The 27299-nt window shown below is 36.7% G+C and overlaps 1 protein-coding gene across 2 annotated transcripts; it reads left to right on the forward strand.

The window, feature by feature from the left end:
* Window positions 1-589: 589 nt before the first annotated feature.
* kansl1l (KAT8 regulatory NSL complex subunit 1-like) lies at window positions 590-26538 on the forward strand. 2 transcript variants are annotated; one of them, XM_041264812.1, is made up of 16 exons: window positions 590-775; window positions 2163-3373; window positions 10787-10928; window positions 11638-11835; window positions 12257-12366; window positions 14748-14952; window positions 16571-16706; window positions 18027-18167; window positions 18562-18699; window positions 18879-19000; window positions 19265-19389; window positions 20099-20153; window positions 20772-20884; window positions 23417-23579; window positions 25076-25340; window positions 25643-26538. In XM_041264812.1, the coding sequence occupies exons 2-16, from the start codon at window positions 2211-2213 to the stop codon at window positions 25777-25779; spliced, it is 3213 nt and encodes a 1070-aa protein (XP_041120746.1). In that variant the 5' UTR covers window positions 590-775; window positions 2163-2210; the 3' UTR covers window positions 25780-26538. The 2 variants fall into 2 exon arrangements, with proteins under 2 accessions (XP_041120746.1, XP_041120747.1); XM_041264813.1 differs by lacking the exon at window positions 18562-18699 and having other exon boundaries at window positions 592-775; window positions 25643-26533.
* Window positions 26539-27299: the final 761 nt, after the last annotated feature.

Genomic DNA, 27299 nt, shown 5'->3' on the forward strand with positions numbered 1-27299 from the left:
TAAGACCTGTCTAATACCTGTCTTCTTATATTATCAATCACTAAGTAATATGGTCAACCACTAATTAAATATAAAAAGAGAAAATACTTTTATTCCGTTACTGTGTATGTGTTTTCAGCGTTTAGAAGAATATTCCATATATTTGTTAGTTTTTCACATTCCTTTGTGCCAGGTATAAGTCAAATAAAACTGCCTCAAGTAATAATAAATATATAATATGTATTTAAAATATATGGGTTAAATGGCTGTTTTATAACCTGTGTGTGACTCGTCTTTACTGGACAGCTGCCACAGTATAAAACCGCATGGCTTGGTACCACTAACTACAAACGTAGCCAAACCATTTCCCGCCCTTCCTATCCGATTGGTCCACGGTCTATAGATCAGCAAATGTTTTGAAACTGACGCCATTGCGGCTCTTATAGGGAGTCAGTATCTGGACAAACTATAGAGACGATAGAACCGATATGGTGAACATATAAATGCGGTTGCATACCCCGCCTCTATATAAGTGACGTATGGGTCTCGCTTTTTTTATATATTTGCCCAAACTACGCACGCCACGCCCCTGGCTGGAACTGTGACCGGAGAGGCTTGCGGCAGTTGGTGAGAGAGGGAGCGAAGAAGCCCTGGTGGGGTTTTTTTTTTTTTTTTTTTTTTTTTTAAATCCGTTCAACGAAGAATTTAACTTTTTTGAAAAGTTGTCACTCTTCACAAACAAGCAGCTTATTACTGGATATTTCCCGGAATACACGTTCATATTTGTTTAATCTGAGTAAGTTAACATTTACGTTATTTTAAAGTGAATGCTGGTTTTTTTTTTTTTTATTATTTCTTCTTTCAACAGACGGTTCGGTTTTCGCTTTGGATTAAGGTCTGCCAAGCAGGAGGGGCGGGAGGACGTTCACGATTCATGTGTGAAAACATTTACCGGTGTTTAAGGTTATATTGGACTGCAGCTCTTATTTATTAGCCACCACGCGCACACAGTGCTCACTACGTTTTTTTTAATAAATATTTGGGAGAGATGACAACTGTCAGGTCAGCGGTCTGTGAGAGAGCCAGTTGTAGAGTTCAGGTGGACGGGGTGCCAGATGCGTTCTGAGTGCGCTGTCGTGTGTCTCCGAGTCAGACCCTCCAACTAAACCCACGACTGAGCTTTTTTGCCTCCAAAAATGTATAAAGCAAGCCGTGACCTCGCATTGACTGTGCGGCGGAGTGATGCTTTGTTTTATGGTTGTCAAGGATTCTGAAAATATCTATTTTGATTTTGACAGGTTTATGATTTAATTATTTGATTATTAAACATTTGAGATAAGATTTTTATGATTTACAAGGTGGAAGTGAACCAAGACATTTCGGCCTCGTAGCTGTCTTTGGATGCAGGTTTCTCTGTGCTGTGACAGTAGCCTTGAGAGTCAGTGATGGTACAAGACAGGCTGTATTAAATGTGTGAATACTAAAACCATATTAATAAAGACAATGCAAATTGACATTGTTGTCAGAGCTTTGGAGACAGACTTTTGTACAGCACATATTTTATTTTAATGGGAATAATATCTTAAATAGAATCTACGAAACCATTGGACTGTCAGCCTTTCAAAATTGGGGTGCGATATGAATATTAATTCAGTGTTATATTTTGGTTCCTGGAGAAGCTACATCACTGTCTGTCTAAAATACATAACATTTAGTTTACCCCTATTACTGTAATCCTCTTATGTCAAAGTCTGACCTGTTGCAAAGCATTCAAACGCAGTCTGTTACCACCACACACTGACTCATTACAATTCATGTCACAAAGTTATCAGTTAAAGTTTAAGGCCAGCAGTTAATCAACTGTGGTGATGTGCTTACCTCTCACATAGTGAAAACGTTTTTATTTGGAATGTCAGCAGCAGGATGTATGGTGGTGTCTCACAGGCCTTTTATTGTTTGTACAGCCTAGAGGCGGGTGGGTTGGTTATAAAAGGGGCGGGGGGGGGGGCTCATCTAATGCTGATTTAGGTGGAATGATTTGCAGAGCAGTCCCCAGTTAATCACTAATAAGATGATATGCCATGTTCACACATTTTCTGCTGTCAGTATGAAAAAATCCTGTCACGTGAAATTTTGTATGGCTCTAATAACTGAAGAGTTTATTTTGTTATTTTGTGTTTCAGAAGAGTTGCATATGAAGAGGGTATCCTAGTTTCTTAGACATTCTGTAAATGGCTCCAGCCCTGACTGAAACAGCTACTGATGGACATGGGGTCCACCTGTCATCTCCACTACCTTCAAGTGCCATCGAACCAGACACAGCTATCCTTGGGAAAGAATCAGGAACATCCCAACAGAAACTGATGGGGAACAGTGACACACAATCTACCTGGCTCAAGTTGACTTACCCACACTCTCCTAATGGTTCCAGTGATGACGTAATGGGTTTAGAGCACACACCTTTTGGATCCCCTATAACTCACGCCTCGGGACGTTATAAAACTGTTGTACTAGCTAGCACCAACTCTCTGTTAAATCTGCTTTCCCTAAACAAGAACCTGAACGGGGGTAAACATTCAATCATGATGTGTCCAAGAGGTTCTTGCAAAGACTTCTCTGATCATCCAAATGTTTTTTTTGTTTCAGTTCCAGGTATTAAACATAAAGTTGTTCCAAAAGTTTGTGAGAAAACAGGCCCTAATTTTAGGCAGGAAAGTGTGCCAGATGGTGACGCTGTGATGAATTCTTCTCAAATGACAAACCGCAAGCACAGCGTAAGTGAATCTGATGCTTCAGCCAAGGGCCCAATTACATTCTTGACGCAGACCAAAATAAACGATTCATTGGGGAGAGCACCGGCATCACATGACAGTGCTGTCAAAGTGGGTTTCAGTGCCAAGCAGTGGGATTCAGATGGAGCAAGAGATCTGTTACTTACCAATTCCACAGCTGGGAAAGAAACTATAACTAACAGCCAGCTGTTTCAGTGCCTCACCAAGCACCAAAATCTCGTGAATCAGGCCAACAAAATACAAAAACGCTTACAGATTCTGCTAGGGGAGCATGCTGCAGAACACTGCAGTAACCAGATTGGGGGGCTGGTAGATCATCATCTCCGATCAAAAGCCTTCCGCAGCTCAGCTGGGACCGGGCCCACTTGTAGCCCTTTAGTAAACAATTCCTTTGATCATTCTGAAGTGGAGCAGGGTCCTTTCAAAAGCAATCAAAATGGTTCCATGCCAACAAGCTGTACTTTAGAAGTCCAGGAGTTTGCCTGCTCAGTTCAAGCAGTGCTCTCCCGGGTTGAAGAGACTCTGGACTCTGATGCCACTGGCAGCAGTTCGGATGAGGAATGGGACCAAGAATTAGCACCGGGGAAAAGGAATTTGCCAGTGTAAGTAAAGTTTACCATTGAAACTGTAAAGTCATTATTCATTGGAATGAAAAACACACTTAATGGATTGTGATCTGTGTTTTCTAATTTATGCAGTTTAACAGTAGCGTGATTTTTGAGTTAAATATACAATCTGAAATTGAATTGTTCTTTTGCTGACTTTTATTTATTATATAAAACAGTTCCTCACTGTCTAACACAGAAACTAACTCTAAACAGGTAAATACTAACCAGCAGATACATTTATCATTGAGCAGGCAAGTGGGATTCATAACAACAACAAAAGTCAAGTTCAAACATTAACCCAGACCATCATCTGGATGGTTGAACGGAATTTGACATTGTATCTAGCCTTGAGTTACTGTGTGTGTCATATGCAAGCCAATAAAAGCAATCAAAACAAGTGAAATGTGCCAGTGACCTAACCCGGTATGTGATTCTTGATAATCAGCAGCTTAGTCTGTTTTATTCATTTTCAAGTGTAAGAACAAAGAAGACTTGCACTAGGCTGGTGTGAGCAGAAAGTCTGTCATGTTCACTGCCAAATTACATTAATTTCAAAGAAAATCTGGGATTCGATTGAAGTAACACAGATCAAGCATCAGTCACAACTTCCATTTCTAACTTGCCCTAGAACCGAATGAACATTCTAGAGTTTCATGTTTACTGACAGATCACCTCGGCTCTTAGAGGCTCTGCTAGAATACAAATAGATTTTGAGTGGGAAAATTTGGCTTAAGTGGTTTAAATCAGTTGGCAGGGGGGAAAAAAAAAAAAAAAACTGTATATTTATATACAAAATAAAAGGAGAATCTTACATTTCTGTAAAATACTGTACAGATAATTTAGATTTTTACAGTTTTCATCCACTGGAGACTCTGGATGCCACTGGCAGCAGTTTGGAAATGTGACCAAGAATTAGCACTGGGGAAAATGTTTTGTAATGATTTTTGTAATGATGAAGTGCTGTGGGATTGCAAAACATTGTCATGTGGCTGTGATTATGGATATACCCTTAATATGTTTAGCACTGAAAATAAATATATGCTGGCAAACCACACATTGAATTTGTGAGACCTGAGAGAGCAGCACGTTTTGCAGGGTTCTCCCCAGGAATTCTGTACAGATGGGCAGCAAAACATTATAGTCGGAAGCACTTTCAATGGAAAAATAAACTTGCCTTACTTTAAGTATATAATGTGACAAATAATTTGAATAATGTGTTGTCTTTCTGACTATATCTGGTTGTGCTTTCTTATCTTCTACGTTATTTTTCATGACTGTTTTTTATTATGGTAAATTGCCGTGCTTATTTAGGCACTCTGCGATTTGACTAGGGAAAGAAAACGTAGATTTATTGGAGTTTAAAAAAAATAGGTAACCTTTTCACTTCCTTTTTATCTTAATTATTGAGCGTATTGCTTCATTTAAGTTGTTTTCTTTGTTAAGTTTTCAGGACATTTTGTTAATGCAGGTCCATTTTTTGTTTTTCACTGTTCTACATTTTCCTAATGTTACTCGCTGTTCATTTTAACCATTTTTTTTTTTTTTACACAACAGTACTCGCACACGTTTGGTCAGCATCATAACTGTTGCATGAAACCGGAGTGTAATAATCCAGCACCTCTGCACTCAAGCATTTGTATGTCAGCTGACAAGTGTTCAGCTGATATCCCATCACGCCTTTCTTCTACAGCCTCTATACATGAACCCCCAATATCTCTGTACATATTTTTTACAATATCACAACAAAAGGAATACTTTTTATTTGGTGCATATGTGTAGCTATTATGTACTGTGTATATATATATATATATATATATATATATATATATATATATATATATATATATATATATATATATATATATATATATAAATGATAATACCCCAAAATAATCTTAATATTTTTTTAAATAAAGTAGCCGGCGCAAATACAGTATATTGTTAAAGGCACAGTAGCATTTGCAAGACGAGCGGATCAGGTTTTTTCAGCCTGGCGGCGACTGCCACTTTGCCAGGCAGCGCGCCTGGCTGAAAAGCCCTTGGGAGAACCCTGTTTTGTGTTATGTTTTATGTTCTATGTTGCTTTCGTATGCTATTTAGAACATAAGAACATAAGAAAGTTTACAAACGACAGGAGGCCATTCGGCCCATCTTGCTCGTTTGGTTGTTAGTAGCTTATTGATCCCAGAATCTCATCAAGCAGCTTCTTGAAGGATCCCAGGGTGTCAGCTTCAACAACATTACTGGGGAGTTGATTCCAGACCCTCACAATTCTCTGTGTAAAAAAGTGCCTCCTATTTTCTGTTCTGATTGCCCCTTTGTCTAATCTCCATTTGTGACCCCTGGTCCTTGTTTCTTTTTTCAGGCTGAAAAAGTCCCTTGGGTCGACACTGTCAATACCTTTTAGAATTTTGAATGCTTGAATTAGGTCGCCACGTAGTCTTCTTTGTTCAAGACTGAACAGATTCAATTCTTTTAGCCTGTCTGCATATGACATGCCTTTTAAGCCCGGAATAATTCTGTTCGCTCTTCTTTGCACTCTTTCTAGAGCAGCAATATCTTTTTTATAGCGAGGTGACCAGAACTGCACACAATATTCAAGATGAGGTCTTGCTAGTGCATTGTACCGTTTTAACATTACTTCCCTTGATTTAAACACTTTTCACAATGTATCCGAGCATCTTGTTAGCCTTTTTTATAGCTTCCCCACATTGTATACAACATGTATTTGTTAATTAAAACAGGCAATTTTAATTTTGCTTTAATCACTAATTGCATCTATAATTACTTTAAAATAACTACTGCCGCTTGATGGAAACTTGTTGGACTGATTCATAGTGTGTGTGTGGCCTCAGATGTATTAGTGTGTGTACTGTAGTTCAGTTTGCAGTTGAACATGTAGTGACCTGCAGAATATTTCTGGGCTGCCAGCTAAAGTTTCTTTCTACCATGGAGCATTTTCATTGAAAATCTCCGTACAGTCCTGTTTTGCTACCAGGCTTTCTACACAACATCATATTAACCTTTGGCAGAAACAGGAATGGTTATTGACTTGCAAATGTGCACATATGGTAGCTTGTGAACTTGAATAAACCGTTCGCATGGAAATAAGCTGAAGCTCTTTTAAAAGCAGTGGGATCTCATAAATTACTCATGGACTGGCACTCCTTATTCCCCACTGGGGATAATATACTGTAGTGAGGGTTTTCATAAAGTGCTATCTTCGGTCTGTCATTGTAAGTATCAAGCACCCCAGAACATATATCCAAATAGTAATAGGACATTAGTATTTATTGATCTATATGAAAAATAAGGTTTTAATTATAAAATAATGGTTTTAAAGAAGGATCAACAGCAGTTTCAACCACAGGTACATCGTTTATTGAATGTTGTATAAAATAATAATTATATGACATACTAGAATCCTTTTTATATATTTAACAGACAGACTGTTATACTCTATACCTGAGTAGTAGAGATGCAATTTATGTAGTAATTTTAATTGTAAACCACATGCTGTACCTCACTGGCTTCGTTTAGTGTATGGTCTTGTGCCTTGTTTAAGTTCATCATTAACATTCCTTGTCCTTGTGAAGTGACCCACATTCTTCCTGTGTTTTTCTGCTTCAAATTTTCTCTGTTGTCATTGTGTTCACCACCCATTACATTCACACCTCTAAGGAAGAGTCAAAGATATAGCACAACACTGAGCAGGAATCTTCATATAATTTAGGAACATGGTGTGGCTCCCTAGTCTTCCTTATGATCAGTACTCGGAGCTTTCAGAGACCAGTTTATTGTGTGAATATAGAAAGAACACAATGTCATTTTAGAATTGTCCTGTGTTTTAAAACCATTCATCCGCTCTAGTTGAAAATGTGCACTTTGTTTATCTTCAGTGGAGGGTGAACGCAACCTCCTACAATCAAAGCTATCTTGAGAGTGGGTGTACTGTGTTTATTGGCTGTGCTGCATTGAACATATTCTTAGCATTTTTGTAACAATCTAGTTATAAAAAAGGTTACAAAAATACTATTATGACATCATGGAAATATAGGTAGTGTGTATGGCAGAATATATTACATCTTATTAAATTAAGAATGTAATTTAATAAATGATTTGTAACTACAATTAACACTGGTGAATGTTCATGTTAGCATTGATGGGATTTAAATACAGTAGGGCACATTGATAGAAACAGACCGACCAATACATTGGTTTAAGTATTGCACTAGATACAGAAAACTGCTTCACCTATATGTCAGAGTGGAAATCCACGCAATCGAAATCGCACATGCGTACAGGCAGAAATTGTGTACGTGATAGATTCTGTGTGTTTTTTTTTTTTCAGTAGCCGTTCACTTTGAGCTGTATAAGTATATATACACATAATAGTAAATAGGTGTACATCCTGGGTTAGAGAATATATAATGCCATTAAAAAAAAATCAAAATCATTATTTTCTCTTGCTTTATTTTTATTTGTGCTTTCCTGTCCTGCGTACTCCCTATGACCCTTAGAAGGACCCCCAGGGTACCCCGGTTGAAAACCCCTGTCTTAACTAATAGAATGCTGTCCAAACTGACAAAGATGAAGAGGGTATTCAGTTGCAGTGGTCACATCCTTACCCCCTATCGTCCCAGACTGAGCCCAGAAAATGTTAATATTGTGGAGTGAACACTACTTTCAGTTGGGTAGTATCTGATAGAACTAGTACCAGTGAGTTGTATTTATTTTAAAACTTTAAAGTTATTTTTCTTGTTAAAAAATGACTTGACTTGAGTGTATTTCTTTAAATAGCCATTTAAAAACAGATTACAAAAAATGACATTATACCGCGGTACGATGATAACCGTGGTATATTTTTTGATGGTTACCGTACCGTAAAAATTTGATACCGTGACATCCCTAATAGAGACAGATACAGACAGTCATATCTTTATTATGTATATGGTCCTGTGGGCTATGTGGGACCTCTGATTGTTGATAGAGACAGAGAAATCTACCCACATCCAAGATTATTTGTGTCAAAAATATCGTACAGTACAACTGTATATGTGCATCTTTTTAACTACTATGAATCTGAAGTTTCTATGCTAGAAGGTGGGCAACAACGTTACTGTGAAATGAATCCTTTCAACCCTCCACAAGTAAAGCAGTATTGCTGCTCCATTAAGTTTGCTGTTCTCCTTTATGAAACATAAAACTCCCTCTGTTTAAAAAAGCTTTAACTTAGGTTCAGCAACCTTTGGTTTTAAGTAGTTCTCATTGGCCAGCCCAGATAACCATTACATTTTAGTTTGTGGTGAGCAGCTCATGAAATTCTCAAGGTTGCAGTGAAACACTATGGCAACTGGTGCATGAAACTGCAAGCAGAAGGTTACAAGGATAGGTAGCATAATTGTGAGCGCCATGGAAACACAGAACAATTTACTATCATTTAATTGTGGCACAGACTGAACCCATTAACTGATAGGGTGAAACAAAAACATTTCCTGTAGATCCTTTCTGTTATACCAGGAACAAATTAGGGACTAGTAATCCAAACAATGAGAGTGGAAACAAAACCTAGGAGCACGTACACGAATGTTCCTAAGTCGAGCTGTGAGGAGCGGGTCATAAATGTGCTGTTTTATAGGGTTTTGAGAACTATGAGAATACAGCACACGTTCTAGGAAATGAGAGTAATTAAAACATACAATATTATAACAGAAGAAATCTTAAAGTTATATAAAGCTAGCTAAAATAAGATTATCCTCTCCAATTACTGTTATTTGTGTTTATGCTTTAGATATACATAAAGAGCATGTTTGTCATTGAATGTATTCACTTTCTTTTAGTACTGCATATCTGCATTTAGCAATATTGACTGTTTAATAGTTACAGCTTTTTTTGTTGTTTTTTTTTTTTTTGGGGGGGGGGGGGTTGTGATCTGTGATGTTGTACTAAAAGGAAATTACATTGTAAGCACAGTTGTTGATTGCTCATTAAAGCAAAATTCAGTTAATACTGTAAATTTAAACATAGCATTATATAACCAGAAACATTTTGTGTGCACTGTTGGCCTTTACAAAATAAATATTATTTTTAAAAGTAGAGGGTTTAATTTTGTTTAGTGCACTTTGCTGAACAGGAGCCAGCCATTGTAAGTTTAAATCTAACCAAAAATGTTATCAGTGTTATCAAAAGGCTGAGTTAAGGGACACTAGCTATTTAAAGTGCCGTATAGAAGAATGGTTTTTTCTTTGCTTAGCTTTTGGAGTTTATGGATACACAGGCATTATACAACCCTCAAAATATATAAGCTGTGTATAAAATCCATGAACTATCATGCGAGGCTTGTTTGTGTCATATATCCAAGATAAAACCCATATCTGTGTTTCAGTTATCTCTGGCTGTAGCCACACACTGTTGGTGTAAATATAAAGATTCTGCATCAGCCAAGTTTATAAGAATATAAATTTAATATCTTACATAATGAAAGCAGAGTCTGTCTGAATGGCACTATTGAGATAAGTGCGTTCATCTTTCAAGTATTAAAAATGAGACACTGTTTGTACCTAGTACCTTTCTGTAATTAAATGCACTGGTTTTTTATGTTGGAAATTCAGCAGATTCATACACATACATTTTTTAAACAGTTAATTTGGTGTTATTCATGACTTGTTTTTTAATCGTAAAAAGCCTTTGAATTCAAATTTCTTGAAAAAAGTGCATGACAAATTGTGTCTTATAAATCTGATCAGAAATTCCACAATAATTCTTTTTTTAAAGTATTGTGGATTTTCTTGTTGTTACTGCATCTTGTAAAGGCTTTGTGATGGCGGTCCACTATGAAAGGCGCTATATAAAATAAAGATTTGATTGATTGTTTCTGGGCACACCTTAAATACCGTGCTGAGATCAGCAATAAAGAACAAAGAATCCTGACATTCACACAGTTTTAAAATTCAACAAAGCTACTGGCATTGCAGTCATTTGAAACTATAACAAATATTTTGACATCCAGCAGCAGAGGATAACTGAGTTGTAAATGGATGTCTAATCCAGACAATCTCCTAGAGAGATAAAGATGAAGGAGATTAGAATGCCATGCTTTGCTCTGTGCATGATTGCTCTCAAGCAGGTTCTTGGGACTACTCGCATGAACATGTTCCCTGTGATGCATTAACAAAGAGTACTGTAATTACAATAACATATTCCAAACAATGTCCTTATGATGATTAATCAGTGTGCTTGTCAGTGTGACTTTGCTCATAGTAATTACAGAGCACAGTTTTGTGTCCAGTGTTTATTCCTCTTTAAGTGATTTTATGCTGATTATGGTAGTTCAGTAAGTTGTCCAAAATGATTTATGAACATAATTTTATTTTGAGCTTATTCCTATCTTTATTCTTTTTTCCACAGTAATCACACTTGTGAATGGAGATGGCTCTCAGAACGAGCTGAAATTGGCAGTCGTTGGACATGGCTTCAAGCCAGAATATCTGATCTTGAATATAAAATCCAACAGCTTAGTGACCTCCACACACAGATACACTCCACAAAGGTAAGACCACTCTGATGTTAATCAACCTTTATTAATAACCATATTCTAACACTAGGGGAATTTTACAGGAGCATTTCTCAAAATTGAGTGACTTACATTATTTAAATTGTTTTTAAAAAGTGGGTTGCTCTATTCTAGTACAGATCCACTCAAATCAAGTTTTAAGTTTGGATATTAAGTTACTCTATTATACAGTAGCAGGGACCCCTTCATGTAATCTCAAGTGATTGCTGCACACCCCTTGTCTCCACTCATTCCAGCCTCGTATCCTGGAGTCAACTTTAAAGTAGCTGCTAGCTCTTTGAATATGAATTATGTTTCTGTACTGGAAATGGCAATTTATTGTATATTGAAACTCTGTCATTTTATTTACAGTATAAGCAAATATATGTGCATCTTACTTCATAATTCAGATGCCGTGACCCATGCCACTAGAATATAAAATAAACTGCTGCTGGCCAGACACTGGCACGGATGTGACATAACACAACACATATAGCTATGTCAGATACTATCTGCCACAGGAAGATCTGTCCATCTGTTATGTGGTATAAGCTGCTGTGACACCCATGGGTTGATTAATAGATGATTATTTCTTAGCTTCTACATTGGTGATTGACAGATTTACCTGAAGAATGGCAGAATAGTGTTTAAAGAAAAAGTGTATTAATGTGTTTCTTGACCCAGTTATGTGAATGCTATTTTCTAGGGGAAAGTAATCCTGGAAGATTTCCAGCCCTTAAGTGACAGGCTGATTCGGCAGATGCTATTGACAGAAACTCCAGGTCTATTGAACACTGCCAGAGACAATACAACCCCTGCAGAGAAAGAGGATTGTTCCTTAGAACATGATTTTGAAATGGAACCAAGCAGCCCTACTCGCCTCCTCAGAAATATAGAGAGACAGGTAAGCCATAATGGACCACGGCTCTTTGAACACTGCAAACCGTCTACTTGATGTGGACTGGTAGTTCATACAGCCCAATCCAAGATTAGGTCACCAACATCTTTTATAACTGCAATTACCAGCTACAAGCAGCTACCGAGTATGACCTGTTTTGCACTGCTCCCAGGCTATGTCAATTAGAAAATGTTGTGGTTTATTGAGCTCTGTATAGTGTGTGTAGTTACAATAGGCCACCTGTCTAAAAGACCACTTTAGATGGTTGTAGTATAAGCATGTACAGTATATTTTCATAGAAGTTAGAATTGTATGTTATGGTTGAAGGCAGTCTTGTGAAAAAGGCTTATTTGTATTTAAGTATAATTTCTTATTTTTTTCTTTAAATAAACTTTGAAAGTGTTTTAATTGTAATTGTTATCAACAGAGTGCCCAGCTTACAGAAATAGTCAGCAGTTTGATACCACCTCTCAGTTTCTCCCCCTGTTCCTCTTCTGTCTCATCCAAACCATGCAGTTGGAAAGGACAGTCAAAAAGGTACAACACATTCTTGAAAGTTTTCTTCTCTTATGTAGCAAGGTACATATTTTTGAATACTGCAGAAGAAAGTTTTAAGTGTATAAATGTAACTCTCCCTTCTTTACAAACAAAACTCAGTCTTTGTCCCAGAAATATAACTTATAAAGTGTCTAAAATGACAGTTGTGTGGCAATAATGTGATGTCACTGTACTCCTTGGGCTGCCTCTTCAGTTTCAGCCAGTATCATCAGGGAATGTAAAGGATGTCTGACTGATAGTCTTGAGGGACCTGCAGTATTCTACATACCTGAGCTGGCAGTCACAAGGGAAGGCAAAATGTAGAGCGGGTAGACCTTCCACTTGACTGTCATTTTCAACTAAATTTATCATATGATAAAACAGGATAACAGTGTTTTCCATATATCCACAGTGTCTGGCATATATTTTGAGAACTAGTCATCTGGATTTGACTGAACTTTACATGGGCTTTTGTCTTGATATATCTTTTATTCTACAGTCTAATGTTTACCTGTATTTTTGTGATGCCTGTAATGTGTTCTTAATATCCTTACCAGGGATATGTAGTTACTAACATACGTGGTAGGTCTGTAGTTGCAGTGTTTGTGTAAATAGTGGTAGTTAATACTGATTATACTAAATTATATTTTTCCATGGTCACTTAGTTTGTTACTTAAATATCAAATATGCAAATAGTTCATCTTAGTTTTTCCACAAAATGAATAATGCAAATTGCTGTATGTAAACATGGCAACATTCGTAGAAGTCTCATGAGCCTGTAGACACCCCTTCCCCCAGTACATATATCTGACCCCAATATCTGTTCAAACATTGAGCTGTTCAGCACGTGCTGCTAGAATTACAGAAACAATAACTGAAGATGAACTGATGGTAATGCCGATCGTTTCCCTCTTCCTTTAGTCTTGCTTTTAGTCCATCATTTAAAAATGAAGTCATTTTAATTGTTTTTCTCAATGTGTTCTAAAGTGTAATCAGGAAATAACAAACTGTTTTAAGTGGAATTGTGTATGATTGGGCTATGATGCGATCTGATTTTTTTACTTTCAGTTTTTACTTTAATGTTGTTTACTTTAATAAAAATAATAATCTAATTAAGATGTTTAGTTGTTTTTCTTGCATCCCTGCCCTTTATTCTGCCAAAAAGATAAATATTTAAAATCCCTTTGCCTAGGAACAGTAGCCTTCAATCATTGAAGTGTATTCCATTTAACGAGACAGAAAACGCATTAATGGCTGACAACTATGCAGAAGCATTCTCTGCACATAAAAAGTCACCAAAGTGACTAATTCCATCTACAGACCTACTAACAAAGCAGGGGAAAAATAGTCAAAGTGCCCTCCTCGGTGGAATTTTCTTTATGCATCAGCTTTCATTTCCTGTCCCACTGAGTGTTTTTATTGAACCTGCCTAGTGAGTTGTGATAGCATACCAAGAGTAACAGCCTAGGAAATCTAATTTAAGGAGAAGTCACTGTCCTTGCATTGAACTTATTAGGGGTTTGGATAAATCACTGTATATCCTGTAACTAAGAAGATTAAAAAAACACTTGAACTTGAAAGAGATTTTTCTTTGACATTGCATTTCAGATATAGTTGTCACTGTATATTTGGCTATGATTTTGTCAGGTGAAAGACTTACTTGGTATTAAAAATATGACTATATTGTATTACTATAATAGAGATTTACATTAAAGATACTTGGAAAGAGTTACATATTAGCCTTACATGTTCCTCCTTTTGGTACACTTGCTCGATCACATCCTGATACAAATGCAAAATATTTAGAATTTAGTTTCTTGGGGGCTCCCGAGTGGTGCATCCAGCAAAGGCGCTGTGCGTGGAGTGCAGGATGCGCCCTATAGCCTGGACATTGCTGGTTCGGCTCCAGGCTATTCCATTGCCGACCGTGGATGGGAGCTCCCAGGGGGCGGCGCACAATTAGCCGTGCGCCGCCCGGGGGGGGGGGGGGGGTCTGGCCGGGCGCTTACGGGCTTGCCTGTAAGCTGCCCAGAGCTGCGTTGTCCTCCGACGCTGTAGCATGGTGAGCCTGTAGTCTGTAAAGAAGCGGCCGGCTGACGGCTGAGGACAGCGTGTGTTCTCCTTCGCCCCTCTACAGTCAGTGCAGGGGTGGTAGCGGTGAGCTGAGCCTAATAATAATTGGACATACTAAATTGGGAGAAAATAATAACATAATTGGTGACTACTAAATAAAATAATAATAATTTTATTTCTTGTTTCAGTAGGATTTGTGAGTTAAATATAGTCTTTTTGATGTACACATTATAGGGCTGCTTGGTATTTTACTGAAGTACATATAACAATGTGTATTATTTTTGCATTTTACTTTTGTTTCTTCACAGCAAAGCAGAAAGCAGAGATGTGTTTTCTAAAAGAATTAGCTGCGTCTCTGGCCAGCACAGTATTAAAAAGCGCCGAGTTAGTAAAAGAAAACAGAAACTTCCCCATATAAACAGCACATGTGTGTCAGCCAGAACAAGGCCCCTTCGGACTTACCAGAAACACAGACTCTTCACTTTAGACTCTCCTTACCAGTTTGGTCAAAAGGTAAGAATAAAAGTTATTCTCACCCTTAAACTTCTATATATGTATATATCTGTAGAAACTCTTTATTTGGCAATGCATTCTTGTTTTTATTTTAACTTCACACACATCCTTCAGATCACAAAGCTATTATTGATCGATAAGCGACAGTGTGATACAGATACTGTAGGTTAATGGCCCAAAACTTGCAATTTTGCCTCTTGGGTAGAAATATAGTTGTATCACTTGAGTGGGATATTTTAAATGAGAACAGTTTTTCTTTACATGGCTTCTGAGCTCCAGCTATCTCTGTTGGTAATGAATGTAAAGAATGTTGGGAACATGCCAATTCCCCTACTGAGAAGTTTAACAGTGTGGTCAGTAATTTCATTGCACAGGACTGCTCTTAGGATGTCCGAAGAGCCTAGACATTGGTAATTGTTAGTTTACTTAAGCTGAATTCCTTTGGGCAAAACTATAACAAATATTTATACTAATACAGTGAATATGTACTGTATGAAGATGAAGGGGTGATAGGTAAATTTGAATTTTGTGAGCCTTGACAAGATCCATTCCAAGTGCGAGTCAATTGCGATTTGAAAATGCCTTTAGATAAGCATTATTGTCTTATTAATGTGCCTAAAAAGGAAAAAGGAATTCAAACAGCATATCTTACAACAATCGGCCTTTCATTTGATATTTTTCTTCTTTGTCTACTTAAAAATTACAGTGGATGGATATATACGTTAGAGTGAGTTTAAGCTCTGTCACGGTTCAGATCATTTAAATAGACGCCTACTTCTAGTAAGAAGGCTCACGTGGGAGAAGGAACAGATGATTTTTTCATTTAATTCTTTCGAGTCAACCGAAAACAATGATTATAAAGCACCACAGAGCATTTCTATTGAAAAATGAGACATGTATTTAGGAAAGCTCCCCATGTAGCTCTGTGTGGATGTCATTCTGTAAAGTCAGAGGTCAGTGTTGTAGATCTCAGCAGGAGCACTGGGAGTCAAACAGAGAAGAGCGTTCCAGTAAACAGTCAATGAATACATCCCTGTAAATCTCAGTGTCATGTGACGTCAGCTCCAGTTAAGAAGAAAAACTAATTGTCTTGTTATTTGCCATGGTGTAACTGCTTCAATCCAAAATCAACAAACGGGCTTGTTTAACATCCTTTCTGTGAAACATCAACACCCACATCTTTCAGATGATCCATTTGCCCTGGCTATGAGAAACAGCTTCTCCTTCATGGCTAAACTTGTACACACACTGGAAAAAAACATGTTTTACCATGTAGACAGTGTAGGCATGCTGGAGAATACAGGAGAAACATTATCTGCTGGGTGCAACTTGGAGTGTTTGAAATCTCAAGACAAAACTGTTTAAAGCAAAAGCTGATCTTTTAAATGTTTGCCCATTTCTGTTTTTAAACATCAATGAACGCACACCAACCTTAAAATCTGAGATCTAAACTAGATAATCCAATACTGGTACACATCCAGCACTCAACACACAAACCATTCAAACCACAAAGTACAGCTTTGAACAAACAGATAAAACAAAGGAAGATTACATTATATCCAGTTTTTACAATTTTAAAAGTGTCTTCAACATTTTATTTTTCAATATGCTATTGCAGGCGCAGTTACCTCCAGCTGCCCCATGTCAATGTAACAGTTACTATGATCACCACTGTGAGTCCGTAAGAATGACAAAAACGGAGCAGATGGGACTGCTGGAATCGTCCTTTCACCCTGTACTGTCAGTATCGTCAGGTAAATTACTTTACTCAGAAGATATTACAATTCATTTAATTTCATTATAGTAGATTGCTTCATTGTTTGCTTTCAAGATATTGCAAAACTGTTCTGATGAACAAATAACATGTTTACTCTATACGTTCGTGTCCAAGCATGTAAATTACTCTAAATTAGGACTTCTTATGAAGTGCTGTTATGCACAGTAGGGTATTTATATCACTGTACCTGAAACGCCTTATACATGCCCATTTATTCATACAATAAATATAGAGGCATCTCACCAAGAAGACTGAATTGAAAGTCATTTGTGTGTATTGAATTGATGATGTGATCTGTGTATTGCTCCCAAGGGATCTAGATTTAAGAATTCCATGCACATCTTGGAGCGCACTTCTGTTTGTGCATTGCTGTGCAGAAAGCCTGATGCAATAGTAATACACCTTTGAAGAATAAATGCTCAGTCAGTACCCATTCTTTATAAGTAATGTTTTTCTATATCAAAATGTGTAGTTGCCATTTTGTTTTGTTTTAAAGCATCCACTCCTATTAGGGCTATTCAGCATTTCAGTATGCAGTACCTGTGATGAATGTGGCATCCATGGCAACCAAATTTTTCCCCTTTGTTGTTGGTTTTACTCCTCTGAAACTTGCAAAAGCCTGGCTCTTCAATAAATGAGCGTCTACACATTTCAAAGCAAGCTTAAAAGTGAAGAATACATTTATTTAGATTTTTTTTTTTTTCTGTAAAAAATACAAGTAGAGACACAAAGTAAGGATCATTGTCTCATTGTGGTCCGTTGAGAAAGGCAGCCAGTAGGAATATGTAGAAGTCTGCTGCAGTGCGGCTGGGAAACGATTAACAATGCAGCGGTTAAAATTAGAAAATGTTGGAAATACTAAAACACTGGGTACTGGGTTGGGCCTGTTATCCAAGAGTCATCATTCAACAACCATTCTTCATTATACATTGGGGCAGAGAGAAATGTGCCACGTGGTAAAAAAGAATACTATTTTGTTAGAAGGGTTAGATGATTGGGGTTTGCTAGTGTTAAGAACATATTGGCCCAACCCAGTATTGTAGTTTGATTTGTATATATATATATATATATATATATATATATAGATATATATATATATATATAATATATATATATATATATATATATATATATCTATATATCTATATCTATAATATGTTTGTCAAAGTTTACACGTAGATTAGAAAATTTTGTGTTGAAAACTTTTTTTTTTTTTTTTTTTTATGAGACTTTTATCTACAGTGTAAAGTGCATGTCAGCAGCTCTCCTCAGATTGTTCTGTCTTGATGTTTTGCAGATGTTCCTCTGCCTGTCCATCTGCACACATTACTGCAACAGGAGGATTGGGTGAAGCGGCCAATTCCACCAACAAAGGATGTCAAACCTCCAGTCTTTACCAGCGGTGGAAATGAGATGCCTGCTTTCACAACATTGATTGGTAAGAGAAGATGTGCTGTCTGTAGCATATTACAGCATATTATGCAGGTGACAGTGTGGAGCTAATATATAATTTCATAGCTTCTGTCTGTGGGACCCTCCTTATGTCTGCGTGGTTATATATATATTTTATATATATATATATATTTTTTTTGCTTATTTATCTTTGACAGTGGCATGTGATTTTCTTTTTTTATTTGTGGATAATTATTTAAATGTTCTATCAGAAAATTAATTATCATGTATTTAAATATTTTTAGATTATCCAATTCTCTCTCTTGTCCAAGCTCCCATTTTTACTATGACTCGTGTTTTTCACATTGGTATTAATAACCCAACCAAGTTGTTAACTAGAGTTTATCCCTTATTTTTGTCTGGGTATTTGTATCATACAGATTGTGAGGATCATTATTCAAAACTTCATGGTTGGGCTGGTCAGTCAGCTATCCATACACTTCCAAACGGTCAGGGAACACCAAGACAGCTATATAGGGAAGGAGGGAAAAGAAAATATACTCGTGAGGCAGTGCAGGGTAAAGAAAAAACACTTTTTTACTATTTTTTGTATTATTTCACTCAGGCCTTTATGCCCATTTGTATTACCCTTTGGGTCTTCATACCAAAATGATAATCTGATCCTAGTCATAGGAAACTCATGTATTACCACTGTGGACTGATGAAAACTTAATCTGCTGTTCTGTTTTTATTCCAGATGAAGAAGCTTTTCTGACCCGACTGATGAAGCCTCCCTTTCACCTACCTCCCTATCCAGAAGAGAGTGCTTCTCATATCATAACATCCAAATCCACACTGTCCCATAAACAACCCACTCAGGTACCATGCTAGCTTGACATTCTAGCTCAAAGTCACAAGACTATATTGATTTTAAGTATCAGTGGAAAAAAGTGAAGTGATAATGACGATCCTTGTCATTTGAACTACTGAAATAAGTCACTGATTTTGAGTTCTGTGTTCCCTTTGCTATTGTGGCAATTCTCAGTCCATTTCACCTGATGTAGTGACACCCAAGCTGTCTTGTAATCATAAGAGGTAGTATAACCCACTTTATATTAAACCATCAAACATATCTTTTCACAGAACTCTGCAAGGAGACGCCTTCGAAGTGAGTGCTTCTATGACATTGACAATATTGTGATTCCTATGTCACTAGCTGCAACCAGTAAGGTCGAGAAGCTGCAGTATAAGGACATTGTCACTCCAAGGTACACTTTCCAGTTTATTAACATTATAAAATGTACAGAACCATCAGAACTTAGGGAAATACTTTTCCCCTCATAAAACCACAATACTACATTAGAAACCAAAGCTGAAGCATCTTGTTGATTGTTTAGCTTTGATGGTGAAATAAAAAATGTAAGTAATTTCTTGTACGATAGTAACTGAACTATCTCCATCCAATATCTTAAGACATTTTAAAAGGTCTTTACTAAGGTCTGTTGGATCATTTCTAGTACTACAACTCTGCCTTGGAATAAAATGGGTAGTTTATTTGTATTTTTTAATGATTATGAGGTGAACACAGTGTTCAGCCAGTTAATAGTATTAACTGTAATCTCATAAGTTTATACACTTACATTATACATCTTAAAACACAAAAGGTCCCACTCTAATGGTAGGCTAGCTACTAGCATATGTGTTAAGTATTTAGCTACTTCGTTTTGTTTTTGCAGTTGTGGATGACTTTCTAGCAGATGGCTTTCTGTAGATTGCTACAGTAAAAACATTGTGTGTGTTCCCTGTAGTTTGTCAGTTAATGAACTTAAAACAAAATGTGAGTAAAATTTAAGTTGACTTGTTCATTACTGTTGAGTTGTAGCACCTGCAAGTAGTCAGGATGACAGTGGGAACATATGGGAAATAAGGCTGGATTCAATATTGTTTGCCGATAAAATGTCTGTCTCTAAACAACAGCTGGCGAGTTGTTGACATTCAGCCTTTAGAGGGGATTCATTTTGAAGAAGGAGAGGTAAGACATTGTCGACTTTAACAATGTTTCACACTTGTATTCCATCATTAGTTAGAATCGTCTGTATTTATTAATGTTCCTATTATAATAATCCCTAGCCATATTGAGTAACTGAATTGAGTAATGTAAGATCTTTGAGGTGCACCTCTCTAGTTCTGAGAGTACAAAGATTTAATAAACAGGGTGATAGTAAAATAAGAGGTCAGAAAGACCACAGAAGCAGATAGAAAAAGCAATGTTGGTCAGCATTAAAAAATCCTGCTTTTAATTATGCTTGATAGTCAGTACGTTTGGAGTGATTGCAGGGTTTGGGCAACTCTGATTCTCCTTAATGGTTGAAGGGTCTGCCTCCAGACTAACAACACACTTGAAAAATCACTTCAATACATTCCTAGGAAAAATTGCCTCCCAGAAACCAACTAAGTTAATAATGGTGGGTTAAAAAAGAACAAAGCCAGCCCTCGTTCTAGTATTACTTAAAATAAAACAAGTAACCCTAAAATAAGTACAGCTGGCACTCCATTCTCCAAGACCTGATTACTGTCTAAACTGCGCTGGTGACATACAGTACAGTTTGGTGACAAAGTGTCTACTGCAGTAACTTGTTCTTCTTTGTAGGCGGAAGACCTATCAGATCAGCCTTTTTTTTCAAGGCATGTAAAATGTGAAGAAAAGGAAAAAGCAAGGTGGACCTTTTGGGAGGAAAACAGATGGCATAGACAAAATAGCAGGCAGGTGTACTTAGAGGGCTTTGAGATAAACCTAAAGAAATTCACTAATGCATTGCTTGATGTTTACGTTTTACAGATCAAGGTGTTTTTTGTTTACAACCTTGCAACAGTTACAAACCTTACAAATTGTATGTCCTGTATTTCAGAACAGTGTAGCCTCAGAAATAAGCAATACCAATACAGTAATTGTCATGGAAAATACTTTATTTTAAAAACATATGCAGTCATTTAAATAGAAACAGATATTTAAGATTCAGTAAAGATACATTGTTTTACAATTTAATTCAAATCTTTTCCCCATGCCCAAATTTTGAATTAGTTCTCAAGCAGCAGTATTATTTTCCAAGTTATCTTCCAGGTTTTTATGAAGTTTCTCATTTACTGTCTGTTTTCTGCATTCTGTTGTATATTTTGGGGAAAGTATAAAAGGGGTATTTTAGGTGTCTTACCATTTGCTTGTCAGTTTCTATTTCCAAAGCCATTAGAATGTAAAGGACTTTGCTACAGCAATGCCAAAAGGTCCCAACACACAAAAAACAGCTTTGACTTACAAATGGAACATTAACACATTACTGTGTGTGGTTTACTCAAAACCAAGAGGGCAGCCTGCTGCACATATGTACAAACATTTACAGTTCTTTGTTTTTTTATTTAGATTTATAAGTAGAAAGAGTAAAACTATGGTATACCTTTTGCATATACAGTGGCTCTGTACAGTATTCACCCCCCCTTGGACTTTTCCACATTTTATTGTGTTACAACATGGAATCAGAATGAATTTAATTAGGAGTTTTTGCCACTGATCAACACAAAAAAAGTCCATAATGTCAAAGTGAAAAATAAAATCTACAAATTGTTCTAAATTAATTACAAATACATACCAGAAAATAATTGATTGCATAAGTGTTCACCCCCTTGAGTCAATATTTGGTAGAGGCACCTTTGGCAGCAATTACAGCCATGAGTCTGTTTGGATAAGTCTCTACCAGCTTTGCACATCTGGACACGGCAATTTTTGCCCATTCTTTGCAAAATTGCTCAAGCTTCATCAAGTTGGATGGGGACCTTTGGTGAACAGCAATTTTCAACTCTTTCCACATTTTCTCAATTGGATTGAGGTCCAGGCTTTGACTGGGCCACTCCAGGACACTCCTTTTTGTTTTTAAGCCAATCCAGTGAAAAATAAAATCTACAAATTGTTCTAAATTAATTACAGATATAAAACAGAAAATAATTGATTGCAATAGTGTTCACCCCCTTTGCTATGACACACCTAAATAAGCTCTGGTTCAACCAGTTGTCTTTAGAAATCACATAATTAGTTGAATAAAGTCCACCTGTGTGCAGTGAAGGTGTTTCACATGATTTCAGGTTAAATACACCTGTCTCTGGGAGGTCCCACAGTTGGTTAGTACATTTCCTAACAAAAACTACATCATGAAGATGAAGGAACATTCGAAGCAAATCTGGAATAAGGTTCTTCAGAAGCACCAATCGGGTAGGAGATAAGAACATTTCATAGGCATTGAATATCACCCGGAATATCACTTTTTGACCTCAAAGAGAACACCATCCCTACCGTAAAGCATGATGGTGGCAGCATCATGCTATGAATGCTTCTCTGTGTCAGGGCCTGGAAAGCTCTTGACGATAGAGGGCAAAATGGATGTAGCAAAGTACAGAGAAATCCTGAAGGAAAACTTGCTGAAGTCTGCAAGAGACCTGGGACTTGGGAGAAGATTCATCTTCCAGCAGGACAATGACCCCAAACATACAGCCAAAGCCCCACTGGAGAGGCTTAAAAACAAAAAGGTCAATGTCCTGGAGTGGCCCAGTCAAAGCCCAGACCTCAATCCAATTGAGAATATGTGGAAAGAGTTGAAAACTGCTGTTTGCCAAAGGTCCCCATCTAACTTGATGGAGCTTGAGCAATTTTGCAAAGAAGAATGGGCAAAAATTGCAGTGTCCAGATGTGCAAAGCTGGTAGAGACTTATCCAAACAGACTCATGGCTGTAATTGCTGCCAAAGGTGCCTCTACCAAATATTGACTCAAGGGGTGAATACTTATGCAATCAATTATTTTCTGGTTTGTATTTGTAATTCATTTAGAACAATTAGTAGATTTTATTTTTCACTTTGACATTATGGACTTTTTTTGTGTTGATCAGTGACAAAAACTCCTAATTAAATCCATGTTGATTCCGTGTTTTAACACAATAAAATGTGGAAAAGTCCAAGGGGGTGAATACTTTTTAGAGCCACTGTATACAGTAGCTAGCCGTGTAAGAACTTGAAAGTTGTTCTTCCAAGCAGCGTTTATGGTACAAGTTATTGAGAGCTATTGTTTACACTTTGAATACTGTAGAAGCTCAATTTGCGTTGTATTCTTGTTAAGCTAGCTGATATCTGATGCATTTAAAAAGCTGAACCCACATTTAAAAGTGTATTACATGCCAATAAAAAAAAACATAAACCATCTTCATTTAGAAATGAAAGAAATGTAATTATTTGTGTTGTATTTGTCATTGCAGGTCCTCCAGTAAAAACACAGACTGCACTCTGTATCCTTTACATTCCCCATGGAATTGTACACCTGGGGCCACTCAGAACATGCCATCCACACAAGGAGACTGCACCTGCCGAAGCACAGCTCCCAGTTCATCTGGCCTAGAGGAGGATGACCAAGATGAAAAAGTAAGATATTGTACAAAAAGTTACAATAAGAAGTTTTGTAGCAATAACTTCTGTATCCAGATTTGTTAAACTGTGCTTTTATCACAAGACTGGCTTGTGGGGGTGACGTCAGAAGCAGGAAGTACAGGCAACACACAACGCAGTTTGTACGGGGTAAATGTGAGATGCTACAGCGCTCACTATTTATTAAATAATAAACAGACTTTAAATAAACGGCACACAGGCCAACACAAAACAAACACAAGACTGTAAGTTGTTTGCTGGTTACAGCTCCCAGCATACATAGCATTTAAGTTTAGCTTACTCACGTCTTTCTGCCTCCGAGACACTCTCCCCCCTCACACTGGTAGAGCCAGGCTTTACGTCCTGTGGTAGGAGTTAATTAGACAATTGCGATTAACCAACTACTAGCCACATCGCACACAAGCTTTAATTATGCATGACCATCAGCTAGTTCAATAAGTCACTGATCGGTCACGCACTCACAATCAGTACACTAAACTACTAAATACTAAATAACCAAACAGTAACAAATAATAGTGAACGGCATTCTCACTCCTCCTCTATTTTAAACCATAGCTTTATACTGATAAGGCTTTCTGCCTGTCATATTTTACAATAAACCATATATACAATAATATTAACAATAATAATAACAGTGCTCAAATACTATGTACAAAGGGGGTGGGGCTCCACGTCACAGCTTTCTATAAGGGTTTATTTCTACAGTGTCAATACTTTTCATGCTCTGTTTAACTTAATAAGGTTGATTATAGATAAAAAGATTACAGGTTCCTGTTGGCATAGAATGATTTAAATACTGTACAGCATGTTCTGTTAATGAAATGTTAATTGTAACTGTCTGGTAACGATACATTTCATGCATTGAAATCCTGGTTTCTAATTGAATACTGCTTTGGATGTGAGAAAGGTTGCATGGGCTTTGTTGTACATTTTGTTTGTTAGATCTTGTATACGTTTTACACTTTTTTTTTTTTAAGACTTTAGTTCACTTCCTATTAAAGTACATGGTGCTAACAAAGTAATTGCAGAAAGTCGCACTAACAGCCTATATATTGCTTTAAGTCTCGATTTCCCTATATAAGAAAGGCACACATTATGTTAAAGGTGAATGTGATTTTTCAGTGCTGTACTTCCAGTCAGCTTCCTACAGTTGCACGAGTTTGAGTTCTTTTAAAGAAAATGCATGGCAAACAGTTTTTCTTTTTTTTTTTGTGGAGAAATATGTATTTAAAAAATGCATTCCAAGAGAATGCATTCAGAATGGTTTGTCCTGGATTTACTGAAATTATTTTGTTAGCTATATGTACTTAAACTATTTATATATTCAATTATTTTACTCTTTACTTAGCTAGAAACCAGTATTCCTAAATTGATTCCTGGACAAAATTACATAGCAAAATGACCACACATCAGTAGGTTAAAGATTTAAAGAATTTAATGAGATGTTTTTTTTATATAATTTTCTCTTCTAGTTTATATTGCCTTGGAAAAGCAGAAGTTTTCCTTTAGATGACCAAGAAGTTGAATCCTTAAAGTCCCAGAAAGTGTCACCGTTTGAGGAACAGACCTCACAGCACATAAGAACTTTTTCCTGCAGTTCAGATGGTGGGCTGTATGAGAACACATCAGGAGCCTCTGCTTGTACCACCATTGCACCACCTGCTGGAGATCCACTGCATGTTCCCATGGAGGAACGCCAGACTTCCAGTGGATGTCAAAATAGTATACAGAATACTGGTAAGCACTATGAGTAGACAGGGATGAAAGTGCTTGAGCAGACAGGGATGAAAGTGCTTTTTTCAAAGAAAATAATAAGTATCATCTTCATGAGTTAAAATCATGTTTCATTTCAGTTCAAGGGGCATATAAATATTCTATTAAATTCTGTTGTGTCATTTTCATTGTTATTTCATTTGACGATCACAATAAATATTGATATAATCAAAGTAAAAACTGTTCAGACAGTGTATACTGTATATACTGTATTTATTTGTTGTAAGATCTTGATTTGTATGAGTTATATTTTGTCTATTTTACAGTTTCCTATGAGGCAGACAGAAAGCAGAAGGGATATCACACTGATATGCTAACAATGAGCTTGAGTGGAAGTGGACAGCAGGTAGACCAGGATCAAGCAGTGCTATACCAACATGTTTCTGGTATTCTAACACTTTAGAAGGAAATGTATTCAAATGCAGTTTAACTTTTGTACTGTATTGTCTTTTTATATTGTAAAATCTGTTTATTTTAGCAGTATTTAGATTTTAATTTTTTTTAAATTTCTGTACTAAAACAAGCTGACATCTGTTTTCATTGTCAGCCGTTCTGTTACAGAGAAATGTGAAGGATTACTAAGGACTGCTGGGAGTCCGTGTAGATTTTACACCACTAATTGGTCCTAATACCATGATCACAATTTTCCTTGAAGACTATATATATATATATATATATATATATATATATATATATATATATATATATATATATATATATATATATATTACACATTACATTTAGGTATATGCTGGTTTAACTTGACACAGTACTGCATTCTTTAAAATTCTGCAGACTGACACTATTGGCAAACATACTGACATATTATCTCGCTGAAATTCTCCCCAAATACCACCATCTGCTGTTAGCACGTTTGGACTATTTTAAAGCAAATCGGTAACCATGTCACATCCCTTGGTGTTTCTTTGTTGTTGCAATGTGTGTGCACAGACTTTTGTTCAGTAGTAGCCTCTTGCATGTCTTTTCTCTACCTGCTTGTTTTCTGACAATAAATAGTGGTCAGAAATGACTAGTTACAGAAAATGTGTAAGAATTCAGATATTGAGTATTTGTTTTTGTTATTTTTGATTTTTGATCTCGGGCAAATTACTGAGCCATAGATATGTACAGATAAAAGATATACATTTTTACAAGAATAAGCAAATATACTGTATTTTTTTTTAAATAAGTAATTTATGAGTGAGCTTCAAATACATAAAATGAATATGTTTTTGATAGGTAAAATGTAAACCACAACAAACAAAAAAAAACTACTGAAATTATATTTCCAAAATCAGACTGCATAAATGTCAGGAGGAAACTTCCCCTATAAAAAAGAGCTCTAAGAAAGATTGAATAAGAAGTGACCTGCTATTGTGGAATCCCTTGCATGTAGAAACAATACCGGTTATATTGGCTTCTCTTTAAATCAATAGTCTCACCACCATTCTACCCACAGGATCCCAATGCACAAGCAGTATGTACTGAATAAAAATAAGCCTAGGCCTGTCCCACTTCTGTATTCTGCATGGCCACTGTGTGATATTAATATGGAGAGATAAATCAATCTCTTGTTATTGAACTGACGCCAAGCATCTCATATACGGAGCATCACTTTGTGGACAAACAGCCCAGGTAAATAAATCCACAGAGGTCGATCATGCCAAAACATTAGCATCTGGGGATTCAGACAATTCTTCAGTGTGCCTTTAGAGAACTGGTGTCCAATGAAAGACCTGCTTTTGGATCTACAGGCTGTACATGTCAAAGGTATTTCAAATACCATTGGCCTTTTCAATCTTATCCAAATGATGACAGACCTAAACACAAACAACTTGAACCACACGTTGTTTGGGAGATTGAAAGTGATACTAAGGCTAATTCTAGTACACCAGAGTGCAGTCATTCTGTCAGAAATTAGTA

Source organism: Polyodon spathula, chromosome 11 (genome assembly GCF_017654505.1).
Source record: "Polyodon spathula isolate WHYD16114869_AA chromosome 11, ASM1765450v1, whole genome shotgun sequence".
NCBI lineage: Eukaryota > Metazoa > Chordata > Actinopteri > Acipenseriformes > Polyodontidae > Polyodon > Polyodon spathula.